The sequence below is a fragment of the Vicugna pacos genome, chromosome 7 (assembly GCF_048564905.1).
Source record: "Vicugna pacos chromosome 7, VicPac4, whole genome shotgun sequence".
Lineage (NCBI taxonomy): Eukaryota > Metazoa > Chordata > Mammalia > Artiodactyla > Camelidae > Vicugna > Vicugna pacos.
The window spans coordinates 68,967,046-68,991,774 of NC_132993.1; the positions used below are offsets into that span (position 1 = coordinate 68,967,046).

The 24,729-nt window shown below is 35.6% G+C and overlaps 1 protein-coding gene across 4 annotated transcripts in view; it reads left to right on the forward strand.

Moving 5' to 3' along the window:
- Positions 1-24,729, forward strand: part of SEMA3A (semaphorin 3A) — a 695,593-nt gene that overhangs the window by 473,682 nt on the left and 197,182 nt on the right. For all 4 annotated transcript variants that reach the window (XM_072965111.1, XM_006211741.4, XM_072965113.1 and 1 more), the window contains one exon: positions 20,842-21,034. In XM_072965111.1, the coding sequence (XP_072821212.1) occupies positions 20,923-21,034 (112 nt within the window). In that variant the 5' untranslated portion in view covers positions 20,842-20,922. The remainder of the gene's footprint in view (positions 1-20,841; positions 21,035-24,729) is intronic.

The following is a 24,729-nucleotide window of genomic DNA, read 5'->3' on the forward strand; positions in this document are numbered from 1 at the left end:
AACAGTGAGTTTGCTATGACTGAGTTTTCTTATTGTTAGCATCCCATCTTCCTTTTCCTGTCTTTAATTCTTGACGTTAATGAAAGTGCAGATCTCTCACCACCATACACTTGCTTCCTTGGTTGCCATGCTGAAGGAGTCTGCTATACATTAGTTGAATAATGTGTGAAAATTCTGTTACAAGATGTGATGTATGTTTCCAACATAAAAATTATCTGAAAAATTTATTGAAAACTTAGATGATTATGCCCCACACCTTTGGATCCTGAATCAGAAAGTTTGGAGTGATTTCTACATATTTGTATGTTGAATGTATTTTCCCCAGTGATACCAGTGCACACAGCCAGTTTTGAAAAGCATTGCTCAGGTGTTACACATGGTAGGTATTAAGTGCTTAAAGAATGATTTAAAGGGTAAATGAATAAGGCTGAAAATATTAATTTAGAACTAATAAACCTTTCTATACTGAAGCTAAATATAATGCATTCATTAAAAATAACTGTTGCTTATATCAAAGTTTTACATTATTCTTTGGAAAAATCTATTCTATGCTCATAGTTGATATTAAATTTTGAAATGAAAATAAAACTAACTACTTTTAGGTTGCTTTGTCAGCAACTGTCATTTCCAACTCTTTCAATTATGCCAAATTGCCAAAGGCAATACGAGATTTTAATTTTTTTTCCTGCCATCCTATCTTGTCTGCACATTATATTACAACTGAGGCATTGTCCTACTTGGATCTATTCTTATGTTTCTGGACCTCCATGTTTTATTTTGATGTGTGTAAGAAATGTCTTGGTAACCTGGTTTGCATCTAAGTATTTATTATGGGTGATATGTTCTTCTAAGTTATCTAAGTATAAGAAGATATGGAAATAAAATGTGATATTCATAGTTTAGAGTTATACTTAGTGTCACAGGTATAAAAATTGGAATCTAACTCCCTTTACGTATCTCATTTGAGTTTTATTTGATCATTTTATCATTTAATAATATAGAACTGAGGTATCAGAATCAATCATTTAACAGTTCTTTTTTTCTTGACATATATCTTACAATCTTGAGATGTTTCTCAGAAATATAAAAATGAATGATGACAGAAATGACTAGATTGTGTTAGTAAGTAATACTGTAGAGAACCGTATCACCCTGGTGGAGCTTCATGGTACTGACCTCCATGATGAAGCCGAGCTTCCTTAGGAAGTGCCGTGACTAGCTCTGTGAGCGCTTTTGTGGGAACTGTGGCTGTTGTGCTTAGAACTTTCATGTTTTTTCTGTACATCTTCAACATCCATTCAGAAAAGTTCATGCAAATAATATGTCTAAGCTTAAGATCAATTGTAATCCTCCCAAAGGAAGAGGCTGCAAATAATTGGAAACCATATTTCAGTTTACGTTTTGAAAATATTTTTTCCTGATGGTATTCTGAAGTGCACAGGTTATCTACATCTGTCATAAAAATACATTTAAGAAAAATATTTTCTTAAGTAAAAATTATATTATATTATACATTGAGTGACACCTGAACACTCTGATGAAAAGATAAATTAAGTAAATTAACATTGTGTGAGAAAATTTTTTTTTCCTAATCTGATGTAGGAAAAAGCTATGGTATATTTTGCTATTTCATAGATTACATGTATAATTATCTGAGCTTATTTAATAAACTACCTTTATCTCAATTTTTTAACACTCGGAGCTAAAGCAGAATTCTGATATATTGCTCTTCTGAAATATACAATGATTACTATAGCATGGCACAAATATCCTTAGTGATAATAATAAAAGATGCATAAATGGAAACAACTTTAATTAAAATATGTAAGTATTTTATTTATTTAAATCTCAGGCTTGGGATTAGGGAAAATTTGCCTGTAAACCTCACTTTTGTCTTTTAGAGATAAAACTAAAATCTTATCACATTGGTTTATAGAAAATCATATTTTTCATTATTAGCATTTCTCTAAAATTAGAGTTAAATTCCCTTTTGCTATCTCTCTATCATGAAAATGCACTGTACAAAGATCCTTTTTTCTTCATTTTCCATCATTGATAGATAAATTTTTATCATCATTCAACTATGCCTTTGTTATTTATTAATCAGTATAGGGCTTTCTATAAAATTTTAATCTAATTTCAAAAGTTCTTCATAAAAATAATTCAAAAATATTTTAGTATTTTAAAATTTAGGCTATCTGCATAGCCCATATGAATGGGAATTATATTCAAGTTATTTCTATGAAATAATAGTAACTGACTATTAGGTATGGTCATTAGAAGCTCAGTTCAAAATCGTAAAATTAGGTGTGAATTTATTCATAAATCTATCCTTACTTGCAAGAAGAATAAGTACTTAAAAAAGATAAAGGACAGATCTAAGCTCCCAGAGGAAGATATTTTTTTAAAAAAGAGATTTTAAACCTTGCCTTGTTTGATTTCTTCCTTATTCACTCTCTCCTCCCCTCCCCAACTTCCTTGCTTGTCCCCTCCCCCACTTCCTTACTTGTCCCCTCCCCCATCTTTTTAAAAAGTATTTAAGCACTTCATTTAAACACTGTAGCACATGGTACAGCAAGCAAGCAATATTATTATAAATAAAATTTAGAATGGCAGCTTAATTTTTTACACATTTGAATTTTTTACAAGAGTGTTCATTAACCATAAAAATAGGCCTGCAATTTAGAAACGATAACTTTGTTCTCTTTTAATGATAGGAGACAAAGCACGTTCTCGACACATCAAACATACATTTGAAGGTTCACATTTTATTGCTAATTGGTCCTACTCTGTATATATTTTAGCATTTTTTAATTATTAGAGAGGAGGAAATTATAGTACAAACAAATTAATTTTTGCTTGAAATATTTATGAATGAAATTTAAATTCTCTGGTCCATCAGAGTGAAGGATTTGTTTCACTATATTGAATATTGGTTTCAGGAGGATACGGAATACATACTGAAAACACGTTACAGCTGTGCCAATCCTTTTTGCAATTATTTGGAATAGTTGGCTATTTGCCCCACTTGACAGTTTGTGAACATGGGGAATAATTTAGCATTCATGCTGCTGCTGTTTGGCACAATTAACACGAATGGCATATCCGCTGCTATTCAAACTGATTGCAATATGGGGGAAAGAGAATCCTTGCCTTAAGTTTGAGTTCTTTGTACTCTTTTATTCCAAAAATGTCAGTGCCAAATAAAACACAATGAAGACCGTTTTGTGTGATGACCTCAAAGCCTCTGAGGACATCCCTTTTTATTAAATTCCTGATACCAATTTAGATGTGGTATCTAATTTTAGAATTTTCTTGGAGAGTCTGTCAACTGGATGTCCATGTATTCCAAGCATGTGCAAAATATTTATGGACCTCTGTGCAAAGCCAAAGACTGCCATGTCATTGTGTGTATTATCGTCCATTTGTCATTCTGCCTAACATGACTCAGAGGCAATGACTATTACACAACTTCTTTTTTATTCTCAGTGGCGTAACTTGAGTTTAGTCGTCTATTGTGCTGTTTAAATCTGACCAAAAAATGTCATTATAATTTAAACTTGAGAAGGGGTCAGATTTTGAAAAATTAAATCCTTAATACAAAGGGCTACTTTTCCAACTCCTGTTATAACTACAAGAACCTGTAAAATTATGTTGTACTCCCAGAGTCACTTTTAAATAAAGGACAAAAAGTATCATCATCAGTATTTGCTCAGTTAATATTAGTGTTTCATAGTTCATCTGTAGGTTAAAAGTAGTAATAATAATATATTAAAAATAACACTAGAGTCTTGTCAGCCCTCTTATAAAATATTGTGTACTTTCTCTATGACATAAAAACATGTATTTGTTTCAGAGTGAATGAAAAAATGAGTCCATTAGTTTTTCACAGCTATACTCCTGGATGTGTTCTGAATTCATTCATTCAATAAACAATCAGTAACACCTCCCATGTATCAACTGCTATCCTAGGTGCTGGGGATACAGAGGAAAACACACTAGGCATGGGGAATATTTTCTAAAAGGGGGCAGACAACCAGTGTCCACATAATTCTAATACGTAATATGTCAGCTGGTGACAAGGGCGTCTGGGTTATTGTGGGCAATCAAAAACTGATGCATGTTATTACCGTGTCATCAGGGTACCTATTATTAAGGTACAATGAGAAACTTCAGTGTCACAGAACCCATGATGTTCCCATTTTTGTGACAGTCACATTCTCTCCCTCAGCATACTTCTAGGAGCCAGAAAAAGGCAAGGTGGGTTATTGTGGAAGCATGTCGCGTTGAGGGCATAGATGGATGCATCTGTTTTCATCGTGGGGTTGGGACAGCCTCCCCTTTTCCGGGAAAGAAAGCCCAGGAGAAATGTAAATGCTGTGTGCCGCCACAAGTTGGCTTGAGGTCTTTTCTCTTGGTGCCTTCGTGGCTGTTCTCCCCCCTTGCAATGTGCACTTTTTCATGCTCACCGTGCTAATACTGTCAGGAAGATTCAGTTCAAGCTTTTTTGTTCTGGGAGTTATGTTATATTTTAGAGGTGATTTTGCATCACAATTCCAGGGCACTGTGTTGATTTAGTGCTGGCTTCGTAAGAGAGAGTTTTATTTTCCCAACTTTTCAAATTCTCACTTGGACTCTTATTCTTGCTACCTCATGCTGTCAGTAGCAATGTTATCACCAAGTCTATATTCATCTTGACTATCCAGAAAGTGAGATACTTAAATTCCAGAGCAATACCTCATTATTCTGCAGTTTGCACCCATATGTCTGCCTCGTTCTTCCTTCCTTCATACATTTTAGCTTTCAAAAACAGCCTTTATTGACTGCCAAGTGCTCGCTGCTGGGGTTATAAGGCAAAGAAGGTATAATTCCGCTCTGTGGAGAGGAAGGAAACTGAACTTTAAACAAATCATGACAATGTATTTTGAGAATCCACTATAATCGTTAAAAGCAGACGGTGTCAGGAATCCAGGAGTGGGCACTGATAACTGTCTGCAGCTTTAGGGAAGGTTTCAAAGATAAGGTGACATTTGAGATGGGTCATAAATGATGGGAAGGGATTTATCAAGTAAGAGTATCATGGGATTTCCTGTAAAAAAAAAAATTGGTTTTGCTAGTTCTTGTATCAGATCCTTCCTACAGTCCTCATGCCTGTATGCAAACTGCAAACATTCCATACCTGGTATTCCTTGTCTCCTCATTTATATCCCTTTATTTGCACTTGCCACTCTTCACACTGTTCTTAGGAAATTCTGTTTGGAGGAAAATGAGGCATAAGGGCAGCACACACAAAAAGTATGCTATTAGGAGTCTCAAGTGGTTCTAAATGCAACTAAATCTCCTGTAAGAAAAATCACCAGAGGTACTTGTACTCGGCTCAGGATTATATAATTTAAAATAAGATAAGCAGACTGAATTAATAGGTACTGCTTTTCAAGCCAGAATTAAATTCTCTTTTGCTTTCCTTGAAATTAACTATATGAAAAAAGTAAAAATGATTAGTTTTAAAAACTTATAGAAAATGTTATCTTTAATTAATAAAATGCCAAATAATATGTTTTTCTCCTAATATGTGTTTGTGTGGGAGGGAGGAGGAACCTTCAAAAGGAAGGAAGAGAAAATGAAATAAAATGCTGACCACATTTTTATTACTACTATTTTTATTGTTGTTGCTAATTGAATTTATTTTAATAGCATTTGAAAAGGACTTTAGTAAACTGACATGGGCATACACACATGATTAAAATGGCACAAAACAAGAAAAAAAAAAGAAAGGAAAATGTGTTCCCAGAACCAACTAGGAAACAAGGAAAAGCTGGTTTCCACACGTGAGCATTAAACTTCATTTTAAACTTCCCATCAACCAAGGTTAAAAAGAAATAAGTTTCTATTGACTGATTAAAAAGGAGTATGTCAGTTCTTCATCAGAGAAAAACTTTTCCTGGCACTAAATTCGGGGAGGAATTTATCATGCGTGTCATTATTTGAGACATTGACTAGTATAATGAATAGTGGTTTTGCAGACATGAAGAGTATTCCTCCTGAGATCATTTGTTATGTCACCCACAGTAAAAGCTAAGACCACAATACTACACCGTGATCAGGGAAGCAGATTCTGTGAGGAGCCTGCAATAATACTTAGGGAAAAATAAAGAAAAACTTAAACCAAGCCATTTGGTAGAAAAAGAATTAAATTCCCCAGTGCGATGATGATAGATGATAAAACTGTATGTGTTCTAAATAGTTTCCATTTTCCAAGTAAATGTTTCAATTATTAATGTGAATTCAAAATTCTAGAAAAGTAAAGAATTTTTATATCTTACTTCATATCTGAGAAAAGGAGAAAGCTGTTTAGCCTAAATTAGCTAATTATTACTTCATTATTTCTCTTGTAGTTGGTCTTCCCAAAACCCACTGCGGTCTGGCCTCTGTGCCCACCTCCGACTCAGTTCTTGTACTCAGTTCCGTCTAAGAATGGTTTTCATCCCACTCCTTCAAATAGAACTGGCATTGGTCACATCGCTCTCCCACATTTGGCTCTCCTCCTTACCAGGTTGTCTCTGGAGGTCTGTGGCATTGCTTTTCCGGTCCTTCTCTGTTACTGGTCACATTCTGCTGTTTGGAGTTCTCCTCTTTTGCCTGTTCCTTACTGCCATCCAGAGTTCTGTCCTTGGCCCACTCTTCTCCTTATATCGACCCTAACGTTAGCCTAGATAAACCCCAATCTTTATCTCTGACATTTGAGCTTTAAACTAATTTACAAACTAGTTATGTGCACCTAAAATATATACTTAGTAATCTTCTCAAAACCAACAAGTTTGCAGTTGAACTCCCTTCTCTTTCCTCAAGAATATCTGCTTCTCTTCTTCCCTTGACAGTTTCAGTTAATAGCTCTATTCATCTGTGCCGTAAGCAACATTTACGATACTGTAATAACAGCATGAGAATTGTAAAATTCCACTTCTCCACCCTTCTCTTGATCAAACCTTTCATCAGGACTAGCATGCCTCCTTTGTGTTTCCCTTGTGTGATTTCTCTCTCCTTTTTGTAGTCTACTGCCATGATTTAGTGACTTGTCACCTCTGGTCTAGCTACAGTAGATACCTACCTGGCCTTCCTACCTTCAGGCTTTTTGATAGTCATTACATCCCTCACACTGCAACCAGGCTCATTGATAGAAAAAGCAAATCTTTTATCTGTGGCTTCCTCCTCTTTAGAGTCCCCTGTGTCTTCTCATCACCCATATCAGAATTATAAGCGTGACTACAGAGACACTTTATGATCTGGCCCCTGCTGATTGCTCCTTCCTCTCCCCTTTGCAGTTTACACCCCGTTAATGGCAGAATTGCTCCCATTTCCTACACTCACACATGCTCTCCTATTTTGTGGCTTTGTGCTTTGCTTGAAGCCCTGGCAGGAACTCCTCTTCTTTCCTCACCTGCTCTTACTCGTCATTTAGGCCCCGGCTCAGGCACCCTCTCCCACAGGAAGCTCCTGTACAAGCCCATTGGGGCGCAATGCCTATCACCTGTGCTGCCTGAGCCATTAGCGTGCATGTCTGTATTTTCTTCTGCTGTCACTTTCCTTCGCTAGACTGGGACCTCCTCAAGGGCAGGGATCACATCTGATTCATCTCTTTTCTTACCCATAGCAACGAGTTCAGTATCTGGAAATGACTGATAAATACCCATGGAAATAAGTTGAATTAAGATTATCATCAATAGTATTGTTTTCCCTTCCATTAAATACGCACCTCAATGTAACCAAATGAGAGGAGTGTAAGTTGGACACGTGCATTTTAGTCTCTATTAACTGTCTCTGAAGAAGAAATTTGATTTTTCTTCCCCAGATGATAGGAACAGTAAACACTCTCCAGAAACCTTAACTTCAACCAGATTCTTCTGCCTCATGCCAACTGCATTCAACATCGGAACCATATAATTGACTTTTATCCCAGACACCTACTTCAAAAACTAGCATGGGAGGGATATGACTATCTTTTATTTAATGAAGTAATAATTTGACAGTAGGACTATCATAGATATTTTCAAATCTTTTAATGACGATATTATATAATCTTTTTTTAGCTGAAATTATAGTTTTACATGGAGCAGTATGAATCATTACATTTTTATTCCTAACTAAAATAATTAAATATCGCTAATATTTAAGTGATAAATTTCACACTATGCCTTGGAAATACACTTTAGAATACAGTATTTTCAGCACGACAAGGAACCAAAGGTGGAATATATCTCATCCAGCTAACTCATTTATTGAGGAGGATATTGAGGCCCCAAGAAATTGATCATCTAGTAACGCCTAAGTGGTTAGTGCCCAAGCTGGAAACAGGACTCAGGTTGGGTTTTTCTCATCACGCTGTTCTGCCTTCTTACATGGTGATTAAAAACGTAACTGCTGTATTTGGGTCAAACTTGAACCTGCACACAGTTTCCCCCTCACACGCACTCCCTTCACTATAAGGAATGGTTAAATAATGGAATCTTTTTGTTGTTGTCCTTCCTGCTTGGACCTACTGAGGAATGTGCAAGGCTCATCTCTAAATTTAAAAGAATCAGTAAGGAAGTGTTACAGAGCATTCATCTCTGCTTTGCAGTTTCATTCTACATTCTTTCTAGGTATATGTAATACAATGAAGTTCTGAAAAGTGGTCTTTCATCTCCAGTAAACATGACATAAAACACTCAGAGGTAAAATAAATTTAAAATGCAAATATTAGTCACAAAGAAAATAATGTCTTATATTTAAAACTGAATCAAGGTGTGTAGACCACTAGCCCATTAGTTGTAAAACAACACACTATTTAGAGGTTGAACATTATTTTTAGAGCATTAAGTATACATAGTATCCATTGCTTGTAATGAGACTCAGGTGATAGTATTTACCTTTAGACTCATTTAAAAGGCACTCATCAGAAACCTGCAGTTTTCTATACCCTACGAGTCTGATTTCTGAAATAGCCTTTATCACTTTTTCCAAGACTGAAATCCGAGAGTAGTAATGCTTCAGAATAAGGATGTGGGTCGAAGCCAACTGTCCCACTTGTACTTGAGATGCCAGAAATCACACATGAGTTTGTATCATTCGAGAAAGAAGGAAAATATTTTATTACACATGATTGAAAACTACCTCAGCCGAGGTGAATGATTTTTTAAATGGGAATAATTATCTTTTGTCTATGGTTTAAAGTTTATAATAGAATGGCATCTAGGAGATCGTTGGTGCGTATTTCTAAAAGGCTAGTCTTACATTGCCTCCCCAACTCAAATGCAAATCCTTCATGGCAGGGAATGTGTTCATTTGTCTGTGATTTTTTTCAATTTTAGCACAGAGGGCCTGACACAGAAGTTTAATTAATCTTTGTTGAATTGCAATCAGGTTATATATGTGTGCATATGGGTGTAAATATACATAAACGTGTATACACAGGTGTGCATATGTACATACATGCATGGATATATAAAATGCATAAGACTAAAATGCATTAAATCTTGGGAGAAAGGGGGTTCACGTAACTTCAAACTCCTCACTGTCACACGGTTTTAGGGCCCCCCGTACATACAGTCTTACTCTCTCACAGGAGTACTTCTTCAGTGCAGAGCAGTTAAAGGGAAACCTCCCTCCCCCACCGTCGGCCCCACCAGCCTCCTGGGAAAAGGGTGACACATTTTCCCCACACCTACTTACACAGGAAGAAGACTTACCTCTTTAAATGTTGTAACACCTGATATTTAGCTTATGGGTCAAAGAACTGGGCAAGACGAAAGCCATTTATGTCAAAACTATACCTAATGAAATTATATTATTTCAGGATATTTCATCACCCTACTGCAAAATACTTTTCTGTGTACCCCAAACTAGACCATAGTCTATAGTTAAAAATAATGTTTAAACCACTGTATTTTTCTTTACTCTTTTTTTCTTTTTAAAATAAGCAAATAAGTCATTGACTAGTTTCTTGAATTCTAGGGTTTGTTTTTCAAACAATCTTCATGACATCAGGAATACATACAATTTTGGGGGTCAGTTTTTGACAGAATGGGCAGAGTCCTTCTGAAAACTTAGATTCCTTTCAACTCCTGTTTTTGCTGTTCATCTGGAAATAACAGTTTGGGCAGCCAGCTTTGTCTTGTGCTGCCAACCCCATCCTGCATCTCCCAGGAACCGTGACAATCGTCAGGAAGTCATTGGCTTACATTTATTGAGGAGCCATTGTGGGAAAGGAATTGCACTAGGAACTTCACAGGAAGTAGTCCATAGGACCCTCACCATTGAAGATGCCCTGTCATTAAAGCGCTATTGAAGACAAATATATTCATGGTATGTGCACTTTCCTGACAGAATGAATACATATAAATATGCCCAAAACAAAATACATATGTATAGAGATTTAGCTCATAATGCATAAGGAGTGTTGGGATGACTACAGTGAAAATAATTTATTTTGCAAGACTTTGTAGTGAATTGAATACAAAGAGGGTAATAACCAAATTAGAGGTACAATGAACTAAGGAAGGAGGCACGTACTCTATTATTATTTTGCATCATGTAGGAAAAGATGCCTTACTCATAATTTTCTCAGTAACCAGCCACTCATTTTCACAGTGGAGAGAAAGGACTGTGGAAAGTATCTCAAAGCCCATATAATGAAAACACACACTCAAAAATAGAAAAGTGACAACACTTAGGGAAAACCTTTAAAGTCATCTTAGTTTGCATAATGAAATTCACCCAAGTAAAATTGCTGGTTTATTTCTCTTTCTTTTCTTTTGAAAATATAAATGTATTGTGGAAATGTTAACATTTAAATAAATCCGAATTGGAGGAAGGCTACAGTGTCAATCATGTAATTTTTATGAAATTATTCTGCAGTTGTAAGAGGCAAAGGAAACATGATCTAGCTGCTGGGGTGGCAAACAGCCTGCCACTGTTAAGATAGCTGAAGTGCCACATCCTGCATCTTGTTAAATGTAACTCAATAGTCTCTATTTCAGCAGAAGGGTCTTTATTTTCATCCTGGCACTCCAGTCTTAAAACAGACTAAAGCTTCAGTTTGTTTAAAGCTACAATATGATTATTACTATAAAACAATTAGTGACATTTGAACCACTTTCTGATAGACTCAATTTAGTGGGAGTCTAAGTGGCTTTCTACACTTACTGAATACACATTTGAAAATGCTGTAAAATACATTTGAGATACAGCATTTTTTTGAGGGAGTACAACTGGACAGATTTTTAAAATTCCATATAGGTTTATAAAATTCGAGTCCTTCTTTAAAATCTGCTTAACATATCCCACTACTTACAGCCAATAAATCTAGAAAGTTTTGCCGTGGATTGATACTTACACAGAAATAGAAATGTAATTCTACTTAGGTTGTGGCAATTGTATTTTCATACTTTGTAATGTTTTAACTTCTGGCAGTTATAATGAAAAATAAATATGAAAATGGACTTCTTTTTGTAATTTAGCATATCCATAACAGTTTGGTGAATCTAAAAGATAAGTTTGTGGGTATCTATTTGTAGAGTTGAGAAACTGTTCAAAGATAGCTGAATATTAATCATTGTCCTGTTTTTGTGGGTATGTTTTAACACAGAAGGTAAAGGGAAAATGTTCCTGTTGAAACTATTATAGTAAAACATTCCACTAGAATGGAAAATTAACTTATTTACCAGCCAATCAAGATTCCCTCGTGTTCTGAAAACAGCATGAAACAGGACTTGGACAGTTAAAATACTAAAGAGTGCTGCTGACCTAGGAGACGTAATGACTTGGAATATAAATAGTAGCAGGAGATATTCCCGTAATAGTTGTACAGGTGTTTCACCTGTTGACCTAAACTTCTCTGCTTCCTAAAGTTAAGTATGACACTTCTCTGGGAAAATAATTTGCTCTGAAACGTAAATACTGATTGACGACGCTTGCAACTGAGGTTATTAAAAACCACTTGCATGTTGAGGATTTAGTGCTAGTAATGGGTCCTCTAGTAATTTAAGGCTTGATTTACCGTAAAAGATTCAGTTCTTTTATACTGTGTAAGCTGTGAAAGGTGGAGGATCTCAAATCCCCATCTGGCCAAGTGAGTCAGCAGCCGTTTGTTAAGAGGTGAAGTGCTCTCCTTCAATTTGCAGCTGCCTGCAGTCGCAGGGCTGATGAGCGAAGGCATCCTCATGCTTATTCGTTGAAAGCAGGGTTTCTCTGCTTGCTGCTGCCTTCTCTGCTCTTCATATTTGAATTTGAGTAGCTCATTCTTCGTGGCCGGACCTGCTGCACTGGATGTGTAAATTTGGGGCATTTAAAAGTCTAACATGTAACACTTAAAGGACAACTTTTCAACATACAAAAGTACGGGCAGCCTGTGTTCTCCTTCCTTCTTTTTCATCTGATATTTGCAGTGATTCTCAAAGGGTTGTCTGTTCTGTCTCCAAGAGGGCATTTTAGAATCACTGGGGTTTTTTCTCAGCAATAGCTCCATGATACCCTGGTGCCCCATATTCAGTTCTGATACCACAGATTTGATCAAACTCTGGGACTGCCGAGTCTTACTCCATGCTGTGTGGAGGTGGAGACTCTGCCTAGGAACACTGCCTCCCAGGACATCCTTGTATTGCACAATGTCAGATATGATAAGTGATTTGAGCCTAACAACTGTTGGGAAATAGGGGGATGATCAATTTCATTTCTAGCCAAAGAAACTACAATTTCAATTATATTGCTACAAATTGTGATCTTGTAATTTAGGCCCAAGTGTCCTGTCTCCTATAATATTCACATTTTCACAATTGTGGTAGCTTTCTTCCTGGAAGTTTTATAAGCACCATTCAATTTTTAAAATATAAAAATGAGAAGTTATTGCCATTTGAAAACACGGTAGAATGCTCATTTTGATTAATGTCTGTATTAGCAACATACTATCATAGTTTGCAGGTTATGGGAAATCTGAAGAGAGGTCTTTAATCTGAAAAGAAATATATAATTGAATAAAAAATAATAATAACCAAACAATAAAATTTTCCATGCTTTAAAGAAGAGACCAAACATATATTATCTTATGGACTATAATATGGTTGCGTTAGCAGTATTTTAAATGAACAAATTAGAACTCTGTCGATACATGTTTAATATAAGAGAATGAAAAACTAGGATAATTTTATCTGCAGAGAAATCGTATCTACCAAACTATTTATTAAAATTGTGAGACTTCAGGGGCTATCTAACATATATTTCCCCTGACTCTTTAATTAATTAATTAATCCATTAAGTAATAAGTTAAACTTTACCCTGTGCCAGAGGTTATGTTGAGCACTGAAAATAAAATAATGAGAAAAAGTTTCTGTTCTCTTTGAGATTAGGGTCTATTGAGGAAACTTACTATAATATAAAGTAATGAGAGCTAAAATAGATACATACACCTAGCACCATAGAGTCATGGGGAAGAGAGCTCCCAGAACACTCACAAAACATGGTGAATAATTGTGCAATTCTTTCTGTTTTTAAGCAACCTCATATCCGGAGTCCCTAATGCAAAATCTTGATATAGGAAGATTAGCTTTAGGGAAATACAATAGCCTATAATCATGCGTAATCCAACAAAATATGTAGACAATCTGTCATCAGGTAAGGTCTTCCACAATAGCAGAGAAGATATTACCAGCAGGAATGAAAACAGATACAGGATTTGCTGGAAAAAAATAGCAGTAGAGATATAAATAAATAAATAAATAAATAAATAAATAAATAAATAAATAAATAAATAAATACATCCACCTCTCTAGGCCAAAATAGATACAGAAAGCTTTGTAGATGCTTTTTATGTTGTGGTAGAAAATTTAAGAAAGAGGTGCATTGGCATTGGTTATCAGGAATATATGTCACTAATTCTCAAAAAAACTTATAATTTGTTTTACAAGTCACAAGGATTGACACCTAGGCAATTCTCAAAATCTTTTGAATAAATGGGTAAATAGAAAAGAAGCAATGCGAGAAATAGGATAAGTAAAATGCTTTCAAAGCTGACTGGATTTGAGAATAAAGAAAGTGTATGCATATCTAAAATTGCATCTCTGGAATCAAATTAGGCATGTTGGGCTATACACAGTGGCCAACACCTACAAACTCATGTTGATGGCCCCCAAAATAGATGACCACATTTAGCTTGATTCACTCAAATATAGTTCTTTCTCTAATTGTTTTTATTTTGGCTTAACAGAATTGAAATGGGCTTCACAGCATTATTAAACCTGCAGTAATTATTTAATATGTCAAAACAAGACCACCAAACTATCTGATTCCATCAAAAAATCAAATGTTATTTCTTCAAAGTTCCACAGTGAGGAATACACTCGCTTAAAATTTTAAGTTCAAAAAATTAACTGGTGGGCTTTTTCCTACGTATCATCAATACATCATTACAGTTAATTGCTAAACTTTGAAATAATAGAGTTAAAAACTGTGTGAGAACATGATTTGTTATAGTGGACATTAATTATTTTTATGCCTCAAAGGGTGTTTTATAAGATTCTGTCTGTTAGATATCTGGGGGCCTTTCAAATGCTTTGAGTTACCAAAGTTATACGTCAACTTTGAAAAAACAATGAAGAGACTAACCACATTGCTACTTAAGTCTTCAAGTCCAACCATTTGCAGTTTGGATCTAAGAATATTCAAGGCTGGACATATTGAATGTTACTTTCTTCTATTTCTTCTATAGGCATGAGAAAATGAATTTATGTTGACTGATTTTCAAAGAGATTTATTCTTTGGATATGCCCTGAGGAAAAATGGGGAAGACTTGAATTTTCTTCATAAATCACATGTAAATAATAACTGTTAACTAATCAACAGGGCATTTCCTAATCTCTCCCGTAAGGTGACAGCTGCTCCTGTACGCAAGGCAGTGAAATGGAACATTGCATACAATTCTGACACCACAACAGAAAAACATGGGGGTGCGTAGACTAACCAAATGATATTTAACACTTGAGACAATAAAGAACAGGGAAGAAAATAAAGTCTTTCCTTCCTAACTCTTGCAACTTGGAGAAATCTGTGCCCATGAAAAGCAGAATGTGGTGGAGTTTTTGAGTCACCATCCGCCAAACAGTTGATTTTGCCATTGTAATAAACCCTTTTAAGGAGCTTTAATTCTAGCCTGCAGCACTTCTGTTCCCTATCGTTATCAGTTTCAAATTCTTTAAAAAACATTTGTTTAAGAAAAAAGAAAAGAAAAAAGGCTGCTGCTTAGAACACAGAGATTTTAGTAAACTTGCATCTGAGCTGCAGCATTCTTTTCAGTGGTAACAAAGGGAAACTATATGCTTCTGCTTTGCCTGAGTCAGATGTAAAGTAATCCTTTAACTGATAGTGCCTCATTTCTTCACTTTGTTTGTTTAGTATAGATCTGCTTATTTATTTATTCAGTGAGAAGGTGTGTGCGATAGCTTTGCTGAAAGCAAATAACTAATAACTTCATATCCTGAAACACTCAACAGCCAACCTGCTCATTTCATTTGTATTCCACGGACGCCTCATTTTTTCCTCCTCACTGCCTAGCCTGTACTGATCAGTATTAACAATGGGATTTTTGTCTCACTTGAAAACTTTCTTGTTTCATTTGAGTTGAGGTGGAGACACTCTCACTTAAAAACAAGACAAAACAAAACAACAACAAAACCCAAACAGGCATTTTGACATCTTCAATGTTTTATTATTTCAATATATTAATATTCAGGAAGACTGCATTCATTTATCAGATAATCTGATAAAGAAGCTGTCGTGATTGCATGCCCCTTAAGTAGATGGAAAAGGAAGTATCTCATGTTTAAAACATTTAGAAATGTGGGCAAATATGATGGATTCAGGATGTCGAAAGAAAAGAGACTGTGGAAATGATGAATCTTGTTCCTATAACTGGATTTTAGCCAATTTTGGCTACATAGACCCTAAACAAAAACAAAATTTTATGCATCCCTTTTTCGTCAGTCTCTTTCCTTCCCCACACAAATTAATAAAACTCACCTGCTTACCCTTCAAATCAAATTCTTAAGGAAAAGGGAAGCTACCACCTCACATAACCACTAAAGAACTTCCCCTGTAATTTCCAATACCCTTAAGTTGTTTAAGTTTTTCTTAAAATCTAAAGCCACAAATGATGTGACTGGCCAGTTTCTGGACTCCTTCTGCATTGATTTAACATCTCTCATGTTAATTCATTTGAAAAACAAGGAGTGGTTTATCTTGAGTCTCTATTTACCTTAAATATCATGAACACTGATGCCACAAGAGAGAACATAAAACTATTTTTTTCAAACTGTTAGACATTCAGTTCTGAGGAGGGACTAGCTTATTTTACTGACATTTCTATTCATGGTGGGCGGGAGGGGAAGGGAGGAGTTAATGCCTCCCTAGAGATGGAACTCCCTTTGCCTTTTACCAGTCCCTCCCCTCAACTCATGCTTTCACATGTTGCTTACACTAAAAGCATTCACAAGGGTCAGATTATAAAAGTTTAACTTAATTTCTTAAACATTGCTTTTAACCTGCCACCCCCAGTTCTCAGCGACAACCACAGTAGTTCTTAAATAACTATCATTTTTTTTGACTAGAATGAATAATAACTCAACTACTCAGTTTTCCCAATTAATAGGATGTCTTCTGATCTTCTAAAGCATGTTTTCACCCACACAATTCTTTTTTAGAAAAAAATAAAAGGTTCAAATTCCCTGTACCAGAAAAACCCTCATTAAAAATGCATCTCCATCATGAGATGTCAGAGAAAGGGCAAATGTTCTACTCTGATATTTGCTGTAATTCTGTTAATCATACGTCTTCCTCATATACTAATGAAGCATTCCCTTGAAGGAAAAAAGATAGGACATAGCAGATGTAATATAGGTTTTTTCTTTTTTAACATGACGTAGTTGAATAACACCTTGGGAAGGGTATGGAAATTTGTGTTTGTTTTTAGTATTAGTTTCCTTCTTGGTGTTGTTTCTCAGGAGAACTGGTTAACCAACTCATTTTGAAATTGTTAACTCAGTAATGTCTCTTAAAGAGGTCATCTGCTTCTGTTGGTGGCACACACTTTGGAAGTGTCTGACCACAATAAAATGGGGCTGGAATGGGATTGCGGGGAGAGTCAAGTGTGTTTAATAAAGTGCACCATAACGTCAGTTACCTTTAATCCACTAAGTCTTTTAAATACCTTGAGACTGTATTTCTCCTTATGTCCTTTAATGCACAAATATAGCGAGAGCGTTCACCTGCCACTCCCAGAAGGTCTAAGGGTATCTATAACCTGGGGATCCCACATACTAGAAAAACGTCTGCTTTTAAATTGCAATGTTTATTGCCATCCCAGTTTGTTTCATGATAAATAACAAAGTATAGAAAGTGGACATTCAAAAATATACACATTGGTTTTATCCAGTATGTGAAAAGATCAAAAATACATGTTAAAGCAGTTCTCCACTGGAAATGTATCTTCTATGACCATCTGGGTCTTTACTGAAAAACAAGAGTTAACCAACCTGTCGTGAAGTTGGAAGAGTTGTCTCCCTAGAAAATCAAGCACACTACCCGGAACACTGCCTCTCAGAGTTTTGTGCTTGGAAGTCATTGTAATCCATCTCCACATGGAGTGGGGTGAGATTAAATTCTGCTGATTTATTTGACGGAAATGCATACAACAGCATGATCATCCATCGTATTAAATACCTGCTCAAATCTGACTCTGTAGTAGGACTTAATCACATCTGAAAACTTGAAATTTAAGAAGATATTAGGAACTCAGTTGCAAGTAGAGTTAATTATAGCGTATGATGTAGATTGTGGGTTACAAAATAATTGAAAATGGAGATGCTGCTTTAAGAAGAAACAAAATAAGATTTGTCACTGGTACCTTAAATAAAATGCAACTTTAAAAGGTCAATATTCTATTTCTGTTGATAGAACAGTAGAAATATAATATTCCAAATACTTTGGTAAGTATTTTCCAAGCATGTGGTTTCTTCCTTCCTTCCTTCCTCCCTCTTTTTTCCTTTCTTACCGAGAATTTTAAAAAATCTATATGTGGTTGCATTTTTTTATTTTATAATTGAATCAGTCTAGAACAGTTACGCTTACCTACAGAATTTCCTATTCTCATATTTTTTAAGTTTAAGAGGTCTACAGATAAGTAAATGTAGATGTGAATTCATTAACCTTTCAAATATTTGAAAAGACCCAAAAGATAAAAATTTTGGACGGTAAGAAAAATATCAAATGTAAATAAATATATCAAGGTTTTTTTTAAAAAATTGTGTGTGTATAAACATGGGGATGTCTGTGCTACCAAATTCCAGGCTTCAACTTTAAGTTATTTATTTTAGAAAAAGGAAATAATTCTGTCCTGATTTTGTGGTTCAACATCCAGATTGAATGTCTTTCCTCTCTATGGAGTCAATTCTGACCCTCTTTTATCTGAACTGTACCTACAACCTTTTATTTTTCCTGGAAGACATCAGAGTGTTTCAGGATTAGACATTATGCAAGAGAAATGGATACATTTCTAAATTTGCTTATCCTGTTTAGTTTTGACAAATATAAACTTGCTCTCCTCTTGGTAACAAGAGCTAGAGAAAAATAAACATTTTAAGACATTAAAAATATATGTTAATGAAAATGGCACAACTATTTAAAGTATTTAAACTAATCATATGTGATATTTCAATGTGATAATTCATTAGTCCAATCTTCTAAATAATCCCAGAATGACATGAATTCCTCTGCAGAATGAATGTCTATAGAGAGTAATCCATGGAAGACAGACAAGCCTCTTGTCATTTGCAGCCTTAATCCATTGCCTGAAGCGTGAAAAGTGCTCAGGATAACAAGTGTGGGAATCAGTAAAACCAACATTATTTTTGGATTTTATTTTCTTAACAATACTAACTGATCAATAGGCTTGCGGAAACTGACAAATACAATACGGTCTGTTTGATGAGTCAATCTAGCGAAGTAGAGAGAGAATTCCTCCTCCCCTTCCCCCACTCTCCCCCTTTAAATCCTCTTCATTCTCTTCCTCCTCCTCCACCTACACTCAAACACACACAAACTCACACACACACACACACACACACACACAAAGAGAGAGAGAGAGAGAGAGTGTTGCTCTTTCTCTATTGGTCTGTAGACATTAAGTAATGAAAGCTGTAGTGACGATGCTTAGATCATTTTTTATAAGAATACCAAGCCACTTTCAATAAGTGTTTGTGTTTTTAATTGTAACACTCACCCTCTCCATTCACCTGAGGAATTTCCATATTATTGAAATAGAGCTCTCTCCTCTGTATTTCTAATGTGTTTGTTGTAAGTGGGGTGTGGAGAGGGTACAGAGTAGAGAGAGTTAGAGGGAAAAAGGGAAAGTTCTGTCCTGTTGACTTTATACACCCTTCTTCAAAAAAAAAAATTCTATAAGTATACTAGCTTTGAGAAAAATTGAAAGAAAAGTAGAAAAGGAAATCTAAGCACCTCAGACAACTTGCCTATTTAGGAAAGAACTAATGGTGTTTGCGTGACTGCCTGAATACATGCATATGTATCCACAGAAAATTTAACAACCCTTCACCAGCTCATGAAGACACAGAGATATTCTCTTTATGTTGGTCCTTGACACTCAGCAGGGACTTTTGTGAACTTTGTCATCTTCCTCTGCCCTTTAAACCAAAACTAGGGAAGTGGCTGTAATTAATGAGATGTGATGCATTAAAAATGTTAGCCAGAGCATTCCAGAAGCTGGAAAACCATAGATGTTTTTAAAGTCTGAGTATCCTTTTGAGAATCCCCTGTTGTAATTTATAATTCTCAGTGGACCTATATTTGTCTTGAACCGATTGTTGAAATGGGCTTTACTAGGAATTTCTCCGCTGAAATTGCAGTGGGGCGGGGGAAGGGGGTGGTAGATCCACGGGGGTTTGTTGGGAGGAGGGGAGTGATCTCCAACAAGGCTTTAAAACCTTCAGTGGTTAAAGTTATACTGATGAAAAGGACATAATGTATATGCATATTCGTGTATGTATACAGGCATATACATACACACACAACACACAAGTTCAAGTAGAATTATATAACAAGCATGAGTTGTAAATCATGTAGGTAGCAGAATTCAGATTTTTTTCATCAAAATTGCACCTAAAAATGGCTATAAAACAACGCTTGCCTTGGGAAGTAAATTTATAGCTACATGCCTTTCACAGGCACGCTGGAGGGTTTTGCTCCCGGCTCTAATCTCTACGAGATGTTTTTTGCATGTGTTGTGTGACAGGAGGGAAGGGGAGTGGGTTGAGCTCGCCTGTTCTCCCATTGTCAGCCAGTCTAGTGAGTGTTGGGAAAACCTGTCTGTGGGATCTTGTGTCATCTCTCCCTACATGTGTACAGGAAAAGTCCGCGCTGCTCACGGTTCCTCTCTCTCTCTCTCTCTCTCTCTCTCACTCTCTCTCTCTCTCTCTTTCTTTCTCTGTTTCCCTTTCATTCTGCTTCCCCGGAGCCGAATGAAGCAGGGAGCAGGATTAGAGTCTGCCGGCTATCAGAAGAGCCTAGATAAAAGGCACTGCTTCTTAAGCACCACTGCAGCAGTCCTTGTTAATTTTTTTTCTTTCCACACAACAGTTGTGCCTCATTATCCGGTGCCTGGCTCGATTTTTTTTTTTTTTTTGGAGGGTTTGAAGTTTCTGTGCTTCAGTGACTGTTACAGAAGAAGAGGTGTTAGTGTTGCCCAGAGGTCTTGATTGTCCACATTTATGAATGAAACTGACCTAAATCACCTGTTACCTCCAGTTTCCAGATTGTTTGAACTTCTCCGGCCGCACAATACAGGAGGGAAGGCTGAAGCAGCAGAGGACCCACAGCGTCTGCAGCATGGGCTGGTTCGCTAGGATTGTCTGTCTTTTCTGGGGAGTGTTACTTACAGCGAGAGCAAACTATCAAAATGGGAAGAACAATGTGCCAAGGCTGAAATTATCCTACAAAGGTGAGTTTGTCTTTTCCTTTTATTTGGCTAGCTTTGTAATGCCCCCCCTGCCCCCTGCCTTTTCATTCCTTGAACTCCCTCCCAACCTACACCATAAAACCTTCAGTTTAACCTGGGAAACCTATGCGATTGTGTGTGTCTTTTGGAGATGATTTAAACACTCTTTTATAAAAGCATGCCTCCTGTTTGATATATGACAATTTAAATGCAAACAAAGAACATTTAATCACATTTGCAGAGAAGAGCTGAATGCCTGGGAAATGCTGATCACTATATATGATCATATATTCTGGTAATTTTTCTGACTCGACTTCTATTAAACTATTTTTAAAAATCACTGTTGCAGAAATGGTCTCTTTGTAGCTGTGAATGCCTCACCTATAATAATTGTTATGATAAATTGTGTTTTCTTAGTTTTAGACACTAAATGGTTAATTGTCGTCATGAATATTCAGTTTGTTCAAATCTGACAATCAGATGCTTAACATAAGCAGTAGATCACGGTTTGCCAAGGGAATATAAACTGGAGAGAACAGACTAGTTTTTCCACAGTGTGTTATGACTGTACAAAAGACTGGGCATTTGGCTAATTGGTGTAAAGCTGATGCCTTTGAAATACGATGTTATTTGATTCCATATGTACTTCAGTGAGAACTGGAGAGGTATTACTTTCTAGTTGTACAGCTAGTTGTGAGAACTTTTTTTTTTAAAAAAGTGTAAATTTAAGAAAGACAAAAAAAAGCCTCATCACATGGTTGCTAGTGCTTTATCTGGTTACAGTTTAATGTGTATGCTTGTTTTTTTAATGAGGATTTTAAAGAAAATGTTTGTTCTATACATATTTGTTTAGATAGATTTTGTAGATAGATGGATAAAATAATGCTAATGTAGATTCTAACGTGACAGATACAACTTTTAATGGAAGAGTATTTATATAACTGAGGTATTATGAAAATGGAGTTGAAGATTAAATTGTTTTTAACTCAAGTCGTCTTACTCCCTAAGGTGTTGCTTGCTTATGGTTCTCAGATTTCTAGAATTGGGGGTGGGGCAGCGAGAGCTTCAGTTATATTCCGTTCTTAGCTTATAATGGAAGAGAAAATTACTGAATCTGTCTGTCGTAGAGATGTCTGTCTACTGTACAGTGCTCTTATGCCAGAAAACGTATTTAATTTTCACGTGATGGGAAACACCTCTTCCTGAATACTCTAGTGTGAATGAGGACCACAAATAGGAAAGACAGATGTAATTTTCACAGTTTGAATTAGAAAATTGAACACCTACTAAATGTGTTTATTTGGATTTAATACTTAGACAAAATACATTGAATTGGAAATGTATTTATTTTTGGTATAATTTTTTGGTTCCTGAAATGGGAGTGAATTTTAAATATTAGCAAAGAGAACTGCAATTGTACTTATGCAAGATTTTTTTAAAGATAATCATATAGCATCCACTAAATATTTCATTAAATCCTAATTATTCCTTTGTATAGTAACTATCTTTAAATTACTTTCATGGTATATAACATTATGGTATCTGTGTTTTCATCAGTGTTGGCTTTCTATTTCTTACTCTTTGAGAGTATTTTAGCCAATAATTCTTAGGTTGATGGTCCACTTTCTACAAGTTTATGTCCCTTATGAGTAAGTTTTATATGCAAGTATAATTCCTGAAGATGTGAACAGCTATGTGCTATAATTTTAGAAAAAGTTTGAAACATGAAGAAGATTTTAAAAATCTACTATATTTTGGTACACATGTCTAAGTGCTAATACATTGTAAAATCAGTAGGAATCCAGAATTGTGCTTGTTTATTTTGCTAAAATTTTATTTTCGTGGTAATGGATTTGCTCTCCATTAATAGAAGAGGCAGCAGTGCTTTCTCTATATTAAAAGATAGCATTTAATTAGAATAGCCCTTTGTTATATACACATGCTTTAAACTTGCGTAATGGAGTAAGCTATGTATATTGACAAGATGTATATATTTGACACTGTTTCTTTACAAGCTCTTTTTAGCAATGGCATCCATTAGAATTAGTCTGCTTCCCTTTAAATCACAAACTGCCCTACAGCTACATAACAATTCTATTGATACACCTAGAGCTTGGCAAGTTGGTGAAACAAACTGTGAAATGAATAACAGCAGAAAGAGTAAAAGGGATGGCCCAAGCAGTTTTTCTTCTGTCGTTTTATTGGTCTGTCATTACCTTTTTGTCTCAACACAGAAACTTGTTTTGCCAAAACAAACGCCTGGTAGCAAATTGTCAGAACTTTGCTTCTAAACTATAATAGAGTTTTTTTTTTTTAGCTACTTCTTTTCCCTCCTTAATTAGATGTCAAACACGGTTAAAACATCCACTGCTTTGCCCTTAAAAATATTCTAGCATGATTCATGAAGAGTTAAATCCCTGCCAACCCTAATTTCCCATGGTCACTTGTTTTCAAAGATCCACCATTAACTCTCTCATTGCTCAGGTTGCCAAGGCAAAGTTTCAGTCAATCACTGTGCTTACTTTCTACGTGTCATCTTGCCTGGTGGGAGATAAAGGAGATTTGATACGTTAAATGAGAAAGAAAAGGAGGAAGAACAAGAAGGCAGCCTTTGTAGAGGATGTACATACATCTCTAACAAGGTGCCTCTTTACTTTCTAGGAAGAGGGAATTGTTTTTCAGGACCATCTGGATAAGTGATAATATTAGAAAAATGGGGGTATGCTGGCTTTTCCTCTGAACCAATCTGATTTAGAATCCTTGTGGGGGAAGCAAATGTGAGAACTCTGTAAATCTCAGCAGTCACATGCAAATTATCCTCAAGAAACAGTCACTCAGAGATACTTTCCCCTTCCTTAAATACATGCAACATCGCTAAATGTTATAATGCTCCTTTTTAAAATTGGTGCGTAACTGTTCATTTCTCCTACAAAACTAGTCAAATTTCACTTTTCTCATGAAATACCAGATAATCATGTAATCTTCCTTTGGAATGTGTGGTACTTTGAAGACTTCAGAAAAACCTATGGAGATCACAAGGAAATAAATTAGGTTTGGGGTTTTAAACAAATGACAAATGTTCCATCACTCAATGTAATGAGCTTTTCCAGGACACTCTGTGCTTCAGTTTTGATAGGAATCAAAGACACATGCAAGTCTGAATGTGATGGTGATCATGTGACTCCAAAGATTAAATCAGTGCCCTCAACTTGACATTCACAGGAAGACTTAGTAAATAGCACTTAAATAAATGGTAGACATTTTAGAGGCTTTCTTTTCATATTTTGTAAAGCTTTGTTTCCCAGAGTCAAGTTGTTTAATTATTTTAAGAATTACATTATCAGTTAAATCAAAATTCTCAAACATATCTTTCTGATACTAGAAGATAATATTTAATTACAAATTATGAAGTAAAATTTGTAAAAGCTTTTTCACTTGCCATTACCCAATACATTATGATGACTTCAAAAGTTAATTAGTATGAAGAATTATTTATGAATTAAACTTCTTGACTTTTTGGAGATTTTCATTAGTTCCTCCAAAGCACAAGCACATATTCACATATTCATACATAGATGTGTGTGTGTGTGTGTGTGTGTGTGTGTATGAATAGATGAATATATGTGAAGGACAAAATTTATCTCAATATTTTATAATTGAGAAAACAATTTTGGCAGTCTACAGATTGTGAATTGCAA